The sequence below is a fragment of the Trichoplax adhaerens genome, genomic scaffold (assembly GCF_000150275.1).
Source record: "Trichoplax adhaerens TRIADscaffold_3 genomic scaffold, whole genome shotgun sequence".
Taxonomy (NCBI): domain Eukaryota; kingdom Metazoa; phylum Placozoa; class Uniplacotomia; order Trichoplacea; family Trichoplacidae; genus Trichoplax; species Trichoplax adhaerens.
Window position 1 is genome coordinate 3743554 of NW_002060945.1, and position 16947 is coordinate 3760500.

Here is a 16947-nt window from a genome sequence, read left to right on the forward strand (position 1 = left end):
ACGATTCATAGTATCGTTTCAAATCGGTTATGGTATTATTACCAATTTTTATGGCGGGAACACTAGTTGTTTGGGATAAATGTTATGCATACGCACTGTATAACCATTAAATAAATGTTCAGAATTGGTATCAAAGCGATCTCACAAATAGATAAACTAATTATAATTATTAGACTTGGGTTTTTTCAACAGACTTTCATAATTATTAACGACTTTACCACTATTGGAATTCTGTGCTGTGATTGCTACCCCCGAGGTATTTTATGATATCATAAGCTACTGATATTGGTAGTATGCAATTATTCTGTCATTACAGTAATGTTAATTTACCGAATACATTCTAATTTTGCACACTATGTACTGGTATATCTGACAGATAAAGATGCTAGTTGTTCAAGAAATTTCCGTATTAATGATACAAAAACTAACAGCTACTCTCCATACATTTTATCAAATCTTATAATAACGTACACCTATTTCGAAGTATCATAAAGATTTAAATTTCTGGATACTTTCTCCGTAATCTCCTCAATGATACAGTATCAAATTATCAACGATGAAGATTAAAGATTATAAAGCATTTATTGGTATTAATTGAAGGATTACTTATTACTAGCTGCTAATACTAGCGGTATTTAAGCAAGCCTGACAAAGTATTACGAGATTGGTCCCTCATAAAAGAGGCCTTCCATATCAGTTCAGTTAATATATGTTATACTCGTATGATGACATTAATAGCGAGATTAAGCTTAGGATATTATTTATACACATAAATCCTATTGAAATATATTCTTTGTAGATATTTGAGCTGATATTTTATGTGAACTTTTTTCTAGATGCTGAATGTTTAAAATTCTAACACATTAGTAGTTTAGCTACTAATGATTTGCATGCTGATATGCTATGACTATCTACTGACTATAGAATCTAATCATGATTGGAGTAATTCACTTATTTAATATTGAATTAGTTTATCAATAAATTATTTCAAGATTTTTCTCTAATAGCATATAACTCAACAACATCGATATCACAATAAAGTTACGCAATATATCAATGCGTATCTTATAGATTATAGTTCACGATCACTTTATAGATCTTTATCAGAAGAGGATATTTATTTATCGAGATCGTAAATCATTATTATAAAAATACACCAAAATACATAAAGGATGTGCATTATTAGTAATGCTGAAAATGATTATTATTGGGATGTGCAACGGAGCGTCGTAGTATCTACGAATCTTTTCAGAATTGGAATTTTGAGATCAGCTTTAAGTTGCTATATGTTTTAATATACCTTTCATATACTTTATAGGATTCTAATTTCTTTATAGCATTCATCTATTTAGGATATCATAACATATGAGATATTGGACTAGCTCCATCGCTTAAAGACAGAATAGCAATAATAGGTTGTGATAAAAAGTAACGAACGATTAAGCTGTAAATGATAAAGTAGCTCAATTGCGATTGAGGAATATTTTTTTTCGATGTATGTAATGAATAAATCAAATAAGATGAATATGGTCAACAGCTTTACATATTTGAATCAAATTAGGATCCGAAGTAAAAGATTTAAATGTACATTATTTTTTTATTGAATGGTCAGTTATATTTCAGGTATTTTAAACTTCTTTGTAGTCTCTCGATATCCGCATCAAGAATGGCTAATTCTTTTCTGAATTCAACTTCATCTTTAGAGGATACGGCAGACGTAGCATCATCGTCCATTTGATCGAGAACAGCATCATGACTTTGCTGATAATTTCTATCTTTTAATTCGGCATAATCATTATTTTCCTGATTTAATAAAACATTTTCGGTGCTTTCCGACTGATAGCGATGATTGTTATTGTCTAATGCGTCATAGATAGGCTTCTTCTTTTCAGGTGTTTTATTTGTAGCAACGATGATTTCAGAATGTTGATCAGGATTCATGCCATTATTTTGCATTATATATTCCTGGCCACCTTGATCTCTCTTTGGCGAATTATGTTGCAATGTTCGGTAAGGGTTAAATTTCGAACCGGGTGATGTTGATTTGGTGCTAACGGTATCACTACAGAGAGGAAGAAATGAAATTAGTTACTATAATATATAAAATCAATCTAATGTTGGTTACATATTTGTATTGACGTAACTTATATGAACCTAAGCCTCTATTTTATCAAAAATGTTTGATTTTAACCTGACTTGCAGTCCGGATGTTGTCGGTAAATATGATTCAAGACTGTAATTATGATTTACTCCCGATATTGGTTCTTGTTTTTTAATTTCTGCATCGTAACTATAGCTGTTCAGTTGGTTTTTGTTTTGGGTCTTTTCCATTGTGGTTACCAAACCAGTCATCATTTCTTTCGTTCTCCTATGGAAATAATAGATTTTCACTCCTTCAAGCACTACTAATCTTGTAAATATCGAAACAATGTCTAAATTATAACAATAATTAACATGATCATGACGTACAACCTTGAAATATCTTCATGTCTATTTATTTCAGCTTCTTTCTGTTGAACAGCAATTGATAAAATTTGTTGTTCTTTCTTTGCCGCTTCTAAAGACATCTGAGTTACTTCTAAGCGTGCCGTTAGTTCTGCTCTTTCTGCTTCCATCTGCAGTACCTTCTTTTCCAATCTTTCTTCCTTTTGCCTGTATTGGTTTTCCTACGATATTGTAAATATTTTCATTCAACAAGGTTAATTATTCAAGAATATACTACTATTGTCTATACTTATGAGATAACTATTCGCTAAGTTAGTAACCCTTTTATTAATCTAAAATATCTGCACTAAGTATAGATTAATTATTGTTACCTGAATCACTAATTGATTTTTCAGTTTTTCAATATCATCACGAAACTCTTCTGCTGTCTATTGCAATTATTTTGGTTCAGAGATACGAACATGAAATTAATTATTTCAATTTAGTGATAAGATCTCGGAACTGCTATCTAGCAATCATTTAGTCATGATGATAACTTTAATAAATAATAAAGTATATAACGAAAAGCAATAAAAAAATCCGAACTATAAACGCAATAAATCTGTTTGTTCTATCGTAATGATTATGATTTCAGTTGTCCAGGATTTAATTACGCATAGGAAAGTTAGCATATGAGTGAGCTTCTCTTACCCTTGACAACTGACTGATTGTTTCCTTATGATGTAATACAGACTGTCTCTCATTCAGTAACCCTTCCTGGCTTTTTTTCACCTGTTCCTCTAGAAGGTTATTCATCGTTTGCAACGATTTAACTGTTTATTACGAATACAGATAAAACCATAACCTAATTAATCACTTATTCAATTATGCAAGCAACTGTTGCTAAGCTAGCATAGATGATTTCTACCTTAGACTACTAGAAGAAGACCTTCTAGTAATCCATGATTCTACTTATATACGATGTGCAATTACGTGGATTTATTATTATAGTGAAATATTAATTTTCGAAAGCATAATTCCCCTTATTGAGTTTATAATCTTGGCATGCATGTATTGGAAAAATATGAATCTTGCTTCTTACTTTGATATTCCTGATCTTGTCTTTTTTCATTTTCCTTGACAGTTTCTTCGAATTCTTTTAATGTATTTTGAGACAGTCTCAGTTGCCTAAGATAATATTAATAGTTCATAATTTTAGTCCTTCAACAATTCGTCCGTTCTTTCCTTATAATTATGATTTGGATATATCATTGGTCTAGCTTGATCTTGTATGAATCTCGCTATAAGTATTACTTTACTTTATTGACGTTTAATAGTTGAGTATTCATTAAAAACAGTCTTTTTATTAAGTTAAGGATTATTAACCAGTTGAAAAGTTTCATAATTAAATAGAATGGGAATAAGGATAGTAATATCTCTCTGTAATAAGAATGTGATTTACAGTACCACTAGAAATTTAGAATAGTACCATATTCCACAACTGTAACTGTCTGTTACCTCCTTAATCGGCTATTATCGCAGTAGACAGATTGTAAATATTGATCAGCTTTATCGTAATCCTTTAATTCCGATTGAATCTTGATTATGTATTTATCAATTTCATTAATGTTGTTTTTCGCTTTGGTCATGCCTTAAAAAATATTTAAAATATAAATGGTGATGGCTATTACTGATTAATTTGAGTAAATTATGATCTACAATTTTTAGATGGAAATGTGGCATTAATTTAGATTATAGCGAATGTTTTGAATTTTGTAATGATATATTCTAATCCTTAGTCTATCTGCCGCGGCTGAACTGAACAGTTTTGTTAGTAGCTGATAATAATTAATACGAGCATATCAGAACATTAAATACTTACTATAAGATCGAATATTATTGCGAAGATAGTTAAGCTGTTTCTGCAGACTTTTAACATGGCCAGTGCATGCTTTGCTATCAAGACGTTGAGGTGGAGGAGATGGTGGAGGGTTATATGGTGATATAGCTGCAATGCTATTGTTAAATCCATTTCTATCATCATTGATTGGATCTTGATTAGCTTGAAGAATGTCTAGATTGTAATAGGTAGGAAAATTTTATTAGGCAAATAGCTATCGTGTCGAGTACGTATCTTGTAAACTAACCTTTTTTTGTCCTATGTGCTGGTGTAGCGTGCTCATTAGGATATGAAACGGGATGTGATTGAGTATTTGAGCGGTCTTCGAATTGTTTTTGCTCATTTTCTATTCGAGACTGCTTACGTTGTAGGTCAGCCAGTTGCTTCCTTAGAATTGCCTCCTTCCGTAATTGTTTATTTAATAACTCTTGTTGTCGTTGTAATAGTTCGAATGATATAAGCGGTTTAGGATCTTCCACGTCAGTAGAATGGATATTGTCACGAATTTTGCCTGCGTATATTGGTAAAGAAGATTTTTAACAGTTACAACCTTTTACAGTACAAAGTTGTGTGCACTTGAATCACGTTTTTATTTATAACCGTTAGATAATCTTGAAGCATGATATCGCATTATTCATTCAGATTAATTGATAATTGATATGATGCTTATATATTAGTGAATTAGTGTTACTGTTAGATATACATAGATGCCCGTATAGTCAATTTTTAACCTGATGGCACACGGCTCTCTTGAGCTAGTATGGCAGATAATAAAGACTCGCGTGTCTCTGATTCTTTTTCGCTATGTTTCATCTAGAAATGAATTAAAAGAATTCTTTGCAATAGCAAGATATTCATCATCTTGGAAATCAGTATTGTAAGTAGTTAGGAATGATATTGTAAGTGTACTGTGTGCTGATTATATATAGTTATAATTAGCTAATACTCTATTCCTAAATCAACCACAGAATACAACTGATAGGTTGAGTAAGTTGCGCAGCTGAACCACAATATCGTTGGTATCCATCTAACGGTTTATGGCGAATAATAAATTTGTGTACCTGATCATCAGTGTCCGTCGAATATAAAGAGTAAGAATCTTCCGCTATCAAATCTTTGGGGTTTTTAGTAGGAAATCTATTAATCGATGTAAAAATGATAGTAAAACATTTAATTTGTGATCAATGCGAAGTTTATAGTCAAGAATTAGACTTATCCCGAGCATACTTTGCTTTATTCGTACTGGAAATTTCTCTGTCATTTTGTGCTGCCTATTTTGCATATCAGAAGGACATACATTTAAGATAGTTAGCATGATACTACGTTGTTAGCTACGTATCATGTACAAGTACTGTATTAGTCACTTTCAAAATTTAGAAATGAAAAGTTTCAGCTTTCGAATACAAATTATTGGGTATAAAGTTTTAACGTCAGTTGATTAGATTGCAAATAAATTCTGATAGTAATCTATTGTGTAGTAGTATCGGTTATAATTTGTGATTCAGTATTTATTTGATACTGTTACTATTGACAATCTCGTCTGATATAGGTTCATCAGCGAAGTAATTTACGTCAGGGCAAACTCACAAAATTTCTGCAGCTATTCCAATGGTATTAATTTTTTGTATAAAAGTATTATAACGGATTGTCTTTTAAAACATACTGTACAGGAATGGCTATTAAATATAATTTATCACAGTAGAGGTGACGATATTAATATTTGTATTTTGCAATTGGGACGTGATATGAAAGATAACGATTATACAGTATAATACCAATATAGTGAGAATTTAAAATAGGATTGTAACTCTATGTCTAGATTATAATTAATTTATAAGAGTAATATTAAATAACTTATAGATAGTTATAGTTATGAATACTAGCTACAATATTATAACAAACGACATTTTGAATGATGACGATTATTCGTATGTACTACGGGAGTATAGGTACTGTATTTCTAGCTATGACTAGGTACTTAGACGTGCAAATTCATTCCAACTACTTAAAATGGAAAAGAATATTTTTATTTATAAATTTTTTTTGATTATTTAAAATCATTGCCACGGTACCTTCCTCTTATTCCTGTAGCGCCTTAATGACATCATTAATTTACTTCCATTGAATGTTATTTTAGTTAATAAGTGTCAGTGACCAAGATATTTCACTATAAACATGCATAGAAAATAACTCCAGCCTTTGACTGTTGGATGTCGGTAGAAGTTGCGCGCCAACTTTTTCTCGCGATTTTCGGATGTACTTTAAATGCTAACTAATGCTAATGAGTGATACTATCTATTGTCTAGCGATGTTTCCTCAATAGAATCTAATAGAAAACAAAGACATTAAGTCTAATGAATAGGTACAGTAACCATTTATGAATGGTTCAAACTTGATCCATTGTGAATTATTGATTTTTAATAAATGCTACACAAATAGGATTATTATCTTGCGTTGGTATCATTGTTATTTATGAGAAAACAGAGCCGTAGATTAGGTGCTATTGAGAAAAGTAGATGGTGCAGTGTCTTAGTTAATAATAATATGCTGTAGCTTATAGTTTACTGTATAGTGTTTAATATTAGCAAATTTATTTATGTTGGAATCCGTTTATTTTAATGCTATCGAACATTTTTTAAACCATGGCATTAATTGCATTGCAATGTTGATTTGATAACTTATTTCAGTCCTATGATTATATGCCAAGATCAGGCAAGATACGTGCATATACGCTACAATTTGGCAATTATGACGAACAATTTAGCGATAACTAAAAATTATTGTACATTATACACTGTAGCTATAAATTGTGGATCATTGATTACTGGTATATTCTTATAGCAAAATATCTTCGATCTATGCATACTGTCTGTAGCTTGCCGTAATTTAAATTTCAAATAACTATTTTATGAACTAATCACCACACTCTTAAACGATTACTAAAGATACATTAGACAGATTCGTTAATCTTAAAATCGAATTAATTGTGATTAGATTTAGAGTTATTACCAGGTCAATAGATATTTTGTTGGGCTTTATAATATTTATTGGTGAATTAACAAAAATCTTACTATTACCGTAGTAACATCCAAATATACTTAATTAGCCTGAAATGTATTGATGGAATTTCGAAGAGTGTATATATACTTTTGGATATAGCTATACACGTAGGTATGGGTGTAGGTATTATTAATAGTAGAGACGATGATACAATCTAGTAGATATTATGACCCTCGTTGTAAACGTAAAATATTTTTAATTTAAATCAATTGATTTTACAATGTAATAAGTCAGTCAGATAGCTCGCGTGACTTTTATTAATGACAAGCTTGCACAGTATGCAACAGAGTTTATTTGTTTGATATTTCTATAATTAAATTATAGAAGATATAGCAATGTAGCTGCTACATAACAGTATGTTGTTCATCATTATGATAGGCTTTTTGTAAATACATATTTGCGGGGATTGGTGGTAACTGTCTACATGTAAATGTATGTATTAGTTGATACTAGTATACATATAATAAGTATAATTTTTGGCAGCAGCTGTTTGGTAGTTAATTAGAAGAAGGACTCGGTGATATTTGGTGTTTACACTTCTGTTTGTTTCTTCAGAAAATAGAACAACGCATTGTATCCTGTGTGTAGTCTTAAACTAATGCATCCGTATTTTACGAAGGCTGAAGAACTAGCTAATTATGTATCACATTCAATTATGGTGCTATTCTACATTAGTGTTAAAGCCTGACGAAAATATTATAATTCGTCAGTGGTAACTGCGGGGAAGTCCCTTGTGACTACCATGCTCTGCGTGCGATATTCACACGCTATGGTATACTACGTGCAATGCACCATCATCATTCGCTCGATCATCTCATCGTAATGTTAATTTTGCATCAGCATAAGGTACATTATCATTCGATGAACCATCTCATCGCATAGTGTACTTGTACTGTATCGTAACGTTGAATTCAATTCACTTTTGGGCATCTCATGGTTGGATACATGTATTCCTAAGGGATATAGCAGTTTCTTGAAATATGCTAAGAAAGGATGGCGAGAAATAACCGTACAGTACAGTACAGTACTGTGTGTTCGCGTTAAAACTCCACTTATAGGTGTGCTAGTCTACTAGATACTGTTTAAGTTTACGATTTCCTATCGCTTTCTGATGTAATATGCATGTATTAACATTTTCTGCATGTGTTAATTACTGCTCCGTTTCACATGTGTTTTCAGTTTCAAAATGTGGTGTGATATATACCAGGTGGATGGATAGATATACCAGTCAATTAGTACGTGGGTGGTTGTATGCTTATTTTTTAGTTGATTATCATTGATTACCTAAGTCAATTTACCATATTCTAAATAACGTAGGAATTCATCATACGAGCATCCAAATACAGTACTGTACTACAGCGACTTCTATTTCATAGTTACCTGCTATACTATGATATAGCTAAATACTTCCATAGAGCAATAAAATCTGTAATATGATTAACATTATACTTCAAGCACCCTATACAGTACAGTAGATGTTTTTACCTGAAAAATAACCAACTACCCCAGATGACGGTACAGTGCATGGTAGCGAGTTAGCGATATTATTTGTAACTATACACTGTACACTGTGTACAGTACGTCAATCTTCCGTTTAAAGAAGTGTTATAATGCAGATTGCAGAGCTTTGGCTTATTTTAACTACATTACAACACACGATCGGAGATGGTTAGTGAGAGAACCATGTATAGCGATTTTAAAATTTATTTGTGTACATTTCCAATAAATAGTTTGTACGTAAATTCCGTAATCATCAAGAAAGGTTTAACTGAAAGCTAAATATAGTATCATGTCATAAATGATGTAATGGTGATAAAGCTCGTGACTAGCGACCGCGCATATGGTAGGAATCAGCGTTGCGACTCAAAATAGAGTCACTGTGTAGTTCTTGAACTGCAGGACGAGTGACACCAGTAGACTCGTAGTCCATTACGTGATGAAGTACTTTACTGTACTGTACTGTACAGTACGGTGATGGTACGCCATACAGTATAAAGTACTGTAAAAGGGCACGGATGGATTGTTTTTTCCATTTTTGTACTGTACACTGTACTGCACAGCCTGACGTCATGCTAACCCGTAGTACACTACAGTATGTACTGTACTGTACAGTACACTAGTGGTCTACAGTGCATTACACAGACAATTAAAGACAATACAGTACTTCATTATGTTCTCGGGGAGCCTGCAGCGACTTTATAAATCGTTACACACAATCTTTTTATTGTATGTTGATGCGCAGAGGCATTCAGTAAAGTAACTTACTAAAAAACAATAGTTCTCGTTGAAAGACGTTTTCTACAATCGACTTTTCTCGCCATTTTAGTGCCGCAAGTTTCACCCCTTCAGTATTTTTCTTCCTTTTAGTTTGCTTTTAAATTTTGCTCTTATAATCTGAAACAAAATGGCTCTAGACGGTAGCGCTAAATGTATCAAACTTCTTCTTTTCGCTTTCAACGTCGTATTTTTTGTAAGTATAAAAATTTTAAGCTTGTTTTGCGGTCATTTTATGTTAGTTCAGGAAAGTTTTGCTTTCGACTTGATGGGTGCGTTCTCGAAGAAATTCAGGGCGTCCAATTTGATAAATTATCTTCGTAATTATTGTTATTAACTGAAATACACTTCGTATTCATGTTTAATCTTGTAATTGTTAAATGGCTTAACCTCAAGGATCACAATTGTAGTGCGTTGTCTTGATTTACCTGCACGTTGATTCACCAGTTAATTTGCTTTTACTGCAGTTGATTATTACTATTTTATAACGGATATACTGCACATTTGCGTCGGTAGTAAATTGCATACGAGTCCCCTCTACAGTAGTAACGTAAGAAATTGACTTTTTTTTACGCTTTGGTAAGGCTTCCGACAATTTGAAACGATTGGGTAGATGTTTCTATACGCTTGGATAGAATCATCCTTTAGATTTATTAAGAGTAGAAATTGATCGTTCTCCCGTGTGCAGTGAAGTAGTTATCGATTGTGTGCATCAGTTCCAAGCTACTAAGCCATTTCCGATTTTCGATGCTACTGATTACTGTAAATTAATATTAGTTCCTTAATTTTTAAAATCTAAAATCTATTAGTGTTTAATATTACAGTAAAGTCGAGTTTACTTCTACCGCGAATGATTCAGAGACAGCCTTGATCAATGAAAAGCAAGCCTGCATGTCTACGACCTTTTTTTGTAGCTTGTACAGTGCGTAGATTCAACATTCAACATATCGTAAATGATTAATTGGTTGTAATTTTTTTAGTTTTTATCACATTTAACTGGGAGACAACCGTTACTGTAGTCTGTAGCTCTTCTATTAGATTAGAAATATGCGAATACCAGAATTTTGAAAATGCAGACGATGCATTAGTATGGGTGCCGTCTGTCGACCATTTATGAGATTTTTTATCCGCTTTGTATCATCTCGTACGTTGTACCAGATAACGTTATGATCAATTAATTCTTGATCCTAGTTCTTTTAAGTTAATTCGTAGTAATTACAGGTTAAGGTCTAGTGCATAGATTTAGAGAGTTCATGAAATACTTGTAGCTATGTATGTAGAATTAAAACGGATTATTTTAACAGTCAACCCTACAGTTTAAAAAAGCTATCGAGAACAGATGGGGGAGTGTGTACGAATTCGTTAGAAATTCTCCTAAGCAAAAAGAAAACTCGTGTAGCTCCAGTAACTGTACTGTATTAATATACAGTCATGCGCTGTACAGTATTGTATGTAACACAATTTAACACTACATAATAACACTGAACTGTATACAGTAGGTCTACTGTGACTGTACCTACAGTGTAGTGTACAGAGCATTGTACTGTACGGTAAGCGGTAACTTACGCTACTCTTTTTGTATCATACAACATACTGTACGTACGGTAAATCGGTAAGGTTGTGTCTTTGCCACACCTCTTTTTAAGCCGGTTTAGTTCATTTACGTTAACAGTAATAAGAGAAAATTCAGAAAAGTCCTGACAAGTAATGCGATAATGAACAGCAAACTGACTCATACTTGAGTTGTGGTCACTTTATACAGTTTACGTTTTTACTTACTTTTTGAGCTAATTTATAGTTGAACGTCTTCTCTATTAGCCCCTATTATTGAGAGTAACTTACTTGATTTTAAGTACGATTAATTTGATGTGGCTGCCTGTTGCTCGTAGATAGTTTCTTTATCAATTTCTGGTTGACTTTATAGTTTTATTTAGTAGATATATCAACTTTTATTTGATCTAATTGATTCCATGTGTGTGGTACTATAAAACTAGAAAATTTTAAATAAAGCGTTTCAGCAAGTAATTATGCTCACGATTTTATCTGATGTATTTAAAGATTATGGGCATTGCATTGATCGTTCTGGGAGCTGTCGTTAAGAGTACATATGGAAGTGTTTTCACCATAACGAATAATGCGTTGACAAGTGCTCCAGTTATTGTAATCATAATTGGATGTATCATCTTCCTCATTGCTTTCTTTGGCTGCTTTGGAGCTATCCGAGAGAGCTACTGCATGATTACTACTGTAAGCAGTAACTTACACTTTATTCTTTTTCGATATTGCGTCTATTGATTGTAAAAGTGCTAATGGATTGTAAATTAATTTTTAAAGTTCTCCATTTTCATGGGAATAATCCTTATCATGGAAATTGTTGCCGCTATCTTAGGCTATGTCTATCGCGCGGATGTAAATATATTTATGAGCCTTCTGTAGCAATTTTCATTTCTAATACTACATGCATTATATTGTGTTGTATTTACATCAATTTATATTATTTTTAGGTCAAGAAAGTACTGGGTAGCTCTTTTGATAAGGCGTTACACAATTATAACAATCACAATACTTCGGCAACCGCCAAGGCTTTCGACTTTTTGCAGAGAACCGTAAGTTACTAGCTGCATTTTTATAGGATGACTTTGGTAGAATTTATGGCTAATAGTTTTGTAATCTTATGATTATAGGTCAAATGTTGTGGATCTAATAACTATACTGACTGGTTCGATGCGCGTTTTGACGGTAATGCGATCAGCGTTCCAGATAGTTGTTGTAAGACAATGTCCGCAGGCTGTGGATATGATATTGGACAAAATCCCAACTTAAACAATATCATCTATTCTATGGTAAGGTCAATTGTAAATTTAATGTCGACATTTTTTTGATGATTTAGTAGTTGCTTCTAGCAGTGGATAACTATTTTCCTGTTGTTGTTTATTCCAGGGTTGCGTTAACAAACTGAGCCAGGACGTTACAAACAATCTCGGCATAATCGGAGGCGTTGCAATTGGTATTGCTTGCATACAGGTATGTATTTCTAGCGGTATTTTAATTGTTTTAAAATACAGTTTGTGCAGTAGATAGTTTATTAGATATCGTTGTCTTATTATTTATCTGATTTTCTGCGTATAAAATGAAGTCTAGATCGGTTAGGCTATTGACAGCTTTGTTATATATAGTCGCTGATGAGAATTTACTTGCCTTACAGATTATCGGTATCGTCTTCGCTTGTTGCTTAATGCGTAGTATTCGATCTGGCTATGAACAAGTTTAATTTCAATGCAATATTTGCTTTATGACAGAAGCGTTGTCTTCTGTTATTATATTTGATATATACTTAGCATTAAAAATTAATAATGCTGTAGCTAGTATGCTTTGTCTAGTATGAATAAAATGCTTAATTATACTTATTTAGCCTTATTTGGTACTACTGGATTTATATATTGTTAGAAACGATACGAAATGTCTCTCAATCACGAAAGATTCTGTGTATACATTTATCTTTGTATTTTCTAATGACTCTAATTGTATTAGCCTTTCTAATTGAAGTGGTACTACCTTTATTTGTAATCTACAGGACTCTGATATGCTAGCATTATTGTAGAATATCGTATATATTAAAATACCGTTATTATCTAAGTTATAATTTTGGTATACGATTACTGATTTTACTTGATTGATCCTGGATATTTTTGATTACTGTCCTGTAATGAATTACTATGCTTTAGAAGAACGCGCAAGTCAAGTACATTACGATTATAATTATAATTATTAGCAGTAGCATAGAGACATTTCTGTGAAGTAAAGCACATTTCGTAATTTATTGTAGTTAATTGTATAGTTACTGTACTAATACTATGATACTCAATTTTATAATGAAATCCTGAAATTTTTCTCCGAAATTTGATGAGTATGAAAATATCTCAAATAGCTATAACCGAGCCAGGTCATTTTTAGTAACATACACATATGACAGATAACTGTATCGCGGATTTATATCAAATGCGATTTTCTATAGTTTTAGCATCTATATTACTATGAAAGAATGTCTACTTCCGATAAGGTACGCGCTATAGATTATTGAGTTGAAGAAGAGGGATATTATAAATTTCGTTGTCATAGAAAGGTACGCTTATAAAGACACTAGATCGCTTATTTGTGTCGTCGGGCTCAGCTGTTATTTTTAAGCCTAAAATTTTTGGGATTAAACACTCATTTGAGATTTTTTGGTTGAAATCGTCACTTGCATAAAATCAGTCATACCTAATGTTAGGTCTACAAAGAATGAAGATGATCTCACTCGTGTTAATATTACATCTAAATTTAGTAGCTATAGTAGAAAGGCTTAATAAAACATACTGTAGAAATAGGTAATAATGTGTAGTTTAGGATTAGTCTATTTACTGATTGCAATAAAATCGATACTATGTAGTTTTTCTTTATTTCAAATAAACTAGTCGATGTGATCCATCTAAGTGCTAGGCAGTAATAACTATAAATAATGAACTTACAGTACTTTCGTAGTAGTTATAGTAATATTGATTGAGGAATATGATATCAATAGAAATATGTAGTCAAGAGCATGGGCTTTTAGGTCTAGAAGTCCAAGTCAATAGCTGAACCGTACCACAATATAAATACGGTATAATACAGTAGCAGCTTATACAGTAAGCAGATGTACAGTACTGTATATCTTGCTGATTTTACGTTACTGTATTATGATAACGGCAGAATGAGCGAAAATTTAATAACTTACTTGTTATATTTCAGCCGTCATTTAAGAGTTAATGCAGTCTGATATGAGAAATTATAGCAGATCTGCTTACTACCGAACGGCAATTACCTGTATTGTATATTGTATAGTATACTTGATCCGAGCTATTCTTAAAGAACTAGTCGATCCCTCGCTCGTTATACTTCACGTACTATACTCGTAGTCTCGTACCTTTTACTTTCCATTATCTGATAAGAGTAGAATCAGGAATCGCTTGATAAATCAAAAATAGTGACTAAACCGGAACAACGATTACGAGATGTTGACGATTATAGTCGTTGGCATTTGCTATACATACGACACGCGTATGGTATTCGAGGTCATGCATGTAATAAAATTGCTGTATTCCATGCTATTTTGAGAAAGTTTATATTTCACTTTATTCTAAAGGTTGATGATTTATTAATCAAAAACGTATCTATGTAATGGTGTTGAAGTTATTGATGCTCTGATATCTGATTGTCATGGTCGAAGTATTAGTTAGTACACGAGTTATAAGACAATTTTGACGTTGTAGATAAAGGAAATTACTAAATGTATTGAAATACTGGTATTATTACAATTTTTTCCTAATCTAATAAAGTTGATACGTAGAGAGCCGAGATTTTAAAGGCGTAAGTTAATTTGCTGGTACATTCAATATACATATATGTTAATTATACTAAAGCTATACTTATGTCAATGATATTGAAGGGAATGTAATGTAGTATTTAGTTTCATAGGTTGATTGAGAAATTGCGTTTATTTGTTGTAATTATGGCTTCTTATAGGACCATTATCAATCAATCAATCAATACTGCAGCTTAGCTGACAAGTATCCCTGATGCGGTAATGTGTGAACGATCGATTGTAGGTTTAGTAGTCTTTCTTGAATGTCCTAAATTATTCGTAAATCTATTAAGATACAGTGGAGAGCAAAGGCCGAAGAATCTCAATTACCTTTTTATTTTTACTTTGCTTTTTACTTAATTAAGGGTTGCATTATAAATTTATACTGTAATGTGCTGTGTCTTAGGTACAAAGTATAATTTACTGTACTCGTACATGGCTTGTTGTGAGCAATTACCGATGAAAAACGTACATGGATTTCCTTGCTTAACGATCTTTAGTCATAGCTTGCAAATATGACCTGATATGCTGATCGCAGGCTACCGAAATTTCGAATTTTGATGATGTGGATCGAACTTTGAAATTTGATTACTTCGGGAATTAGGAATGTCGGAAAGCTAATAGCTTATGCTAATCAATACCATCTGCATTTCATCAGCAGTATTCTATAGTTATTGTCATATATATAATTTAATTTTATTTTACAATATACTATACAGTACATTCGTACATGCTTTATACGTTAGTTATTACCATACGTATTCTAATTTGTAAGTAGGCAGCATAAAATGCGCTCTACTATTCTGTGATTAACGGTTCTGTCCGTGGTGTACTCGTATACTGAAGAAAACCATATTAGCAATACGTCCACGACACTTGAGGTTTACTGTTCGCTTTAATAACTTTTTAGAGCTGAGGCTTGCTTCTATATTTATTTATTATAAAGCAATGGAAAAAAAAAGAGATACTGTACAATTTAGTTTTCTAGAATTCACTGCGATTTTAGTTGTTTAAATTTTGTGCATGCACAAAATAACAGTACAGTACAGGCCTGTAGTTTAGGATTCCTTACAAGGCCTCTCACGGGATATTAAAAGTGTTTACTTTTACTTATATTCTTATGATTAATCGATAGTCCATGATTAATTATATATTACGAAAGATGTAGTGCGAATTGTATCGAAGTTGTAGTCAAGACGTAATAAAAAACTTTTTGGTTTGTTTTATTACTTGGTTTTTGCCACCTCGACAATAGGTTATACAGTACTAATAAGATGCAGGCTGCTTGGGTTTTGTTTTCTTTAATTAAGTTGAAAAAATCCCATGGGCTGCTTGAATTTCAATATGTTATGGACTACGCATGTCGGATAGGATTACTACAGATAATGCCATATATGGTCAAGAAAACGCTCCTGAAACAAAAGGAGACCAACCCTGAAGAATTTAAAAACACATTCACTTTAAAACAATGCCTTCACCCCACCCAGGGTTTGCAGATAGCCGCCCCCACATTATCTACTGTACTGTCAGGGACTTGTAGAAGTTTCTGGTACTGTAAAGAACTCTATTTGTAGTGCTTCCACACTACACAGTGGTACAAGTCTGAATTACCAGCTAGATAATGATAGAATTTAGATCAAGTTAGAAATTGTATATTTAAGCTATAAACTCTAATAATAAATTTACCGTACAATATATTTTTATAATTTTAGAATAAAAGACAGTGGGTATGAAGAAACATAAACTGAAGCTATGGAGTGTTTTTGGTCGTCAGATTGACCAGGAACAATTAGTCTGCAATAATAAAAAGAAAGAAGGGATTAACTGTGCAGTATTATACTGTACTGCTAGGTGCACTGAGTAATGCGGTACAGTACTGTACAATGTACATTAGCACTATGTACTGTAT

General features: G+C 32.4%; 2 protein-coding genes across 2 annotated transcripts; one reads left to right on the top strand and one right to left on the bottom strand.

Annotated features, from left to right (window-relative positions):
• Positions 1-1608: 1608 nt before the first annotated feature.
• Positions 1609-5639, bottom strand: TRIADDRAFT_54419 (uncharacterized protein; the record flags this gene model as incomplete). Its single annotated transcript, XM_002110917.1, has 11 exons — positions 1609-2062; positions 2192-2368; positions 2470-2666; positions 2817-2873; positions 3136-3257; positions 3527-3612; positions 3943-4075; positions 4307-4498; positions 4572-4835; positions 5056-5137; positions 5622-5639. The coding sequence occupies 11 exons, from the start codon at positions 5637-5639 to the stop codon at positions 1609-1611; spliced, it is 1782 nt and encodes a 593-aa protein (XP_002110953.1).
• Positions 5640-9599: 3960 nt separating this feature from the next.
• TRIADDRAFT_63102 (expressed hypothetical protein) lies at positions 9600-13279 on the top strand. The gene is made up of 7 exons (XM_002110395.1): positions 9600-9854; positions 11717-11905; positions 11993-12067; positions 12163-12264; positions 12343-12501; positions 12599-12682; positions 12864-13279. The coding sequence occupies exons 1-7, from the start codon at positions 9789-9791 to the stop codon at positions 12927-12929; spliced, it is 741 nt and encodes a 246-aa protein (XP_002110431.1). The 5' UTR covers positions 9600-9788; the 3' UTR covers positions 12930-13279.
• Positions 13280-16947: the final 3668 nt, after the last annotated feature.

Excerpts from the sequence above, each read along its gene's own strand:
- TRIADDRAFT_63102 (XM_002110395.1), top strand. The coding sequence starts at position 9,789 with ATGGCTCTAGACGGTAGCGCTAAATGTATCAAACTTCTTCTTTTCGCT. Across the intron at positions 9,855-11,716 it reads CTTTCAACGTCGTATTTTTT|ATTATGGGCATTGCATTGAT; the intron begins GTAAGTATAAAA and ends ATGTATTTAAAG. Across the intron at positions 12,502-12,598 it reads ACAATATCATCTATTCTATG|GGTTGCGTTAACAAACTGAG; the intron begins GTAAGGTCAATT and ends TGTTTATTCCAG.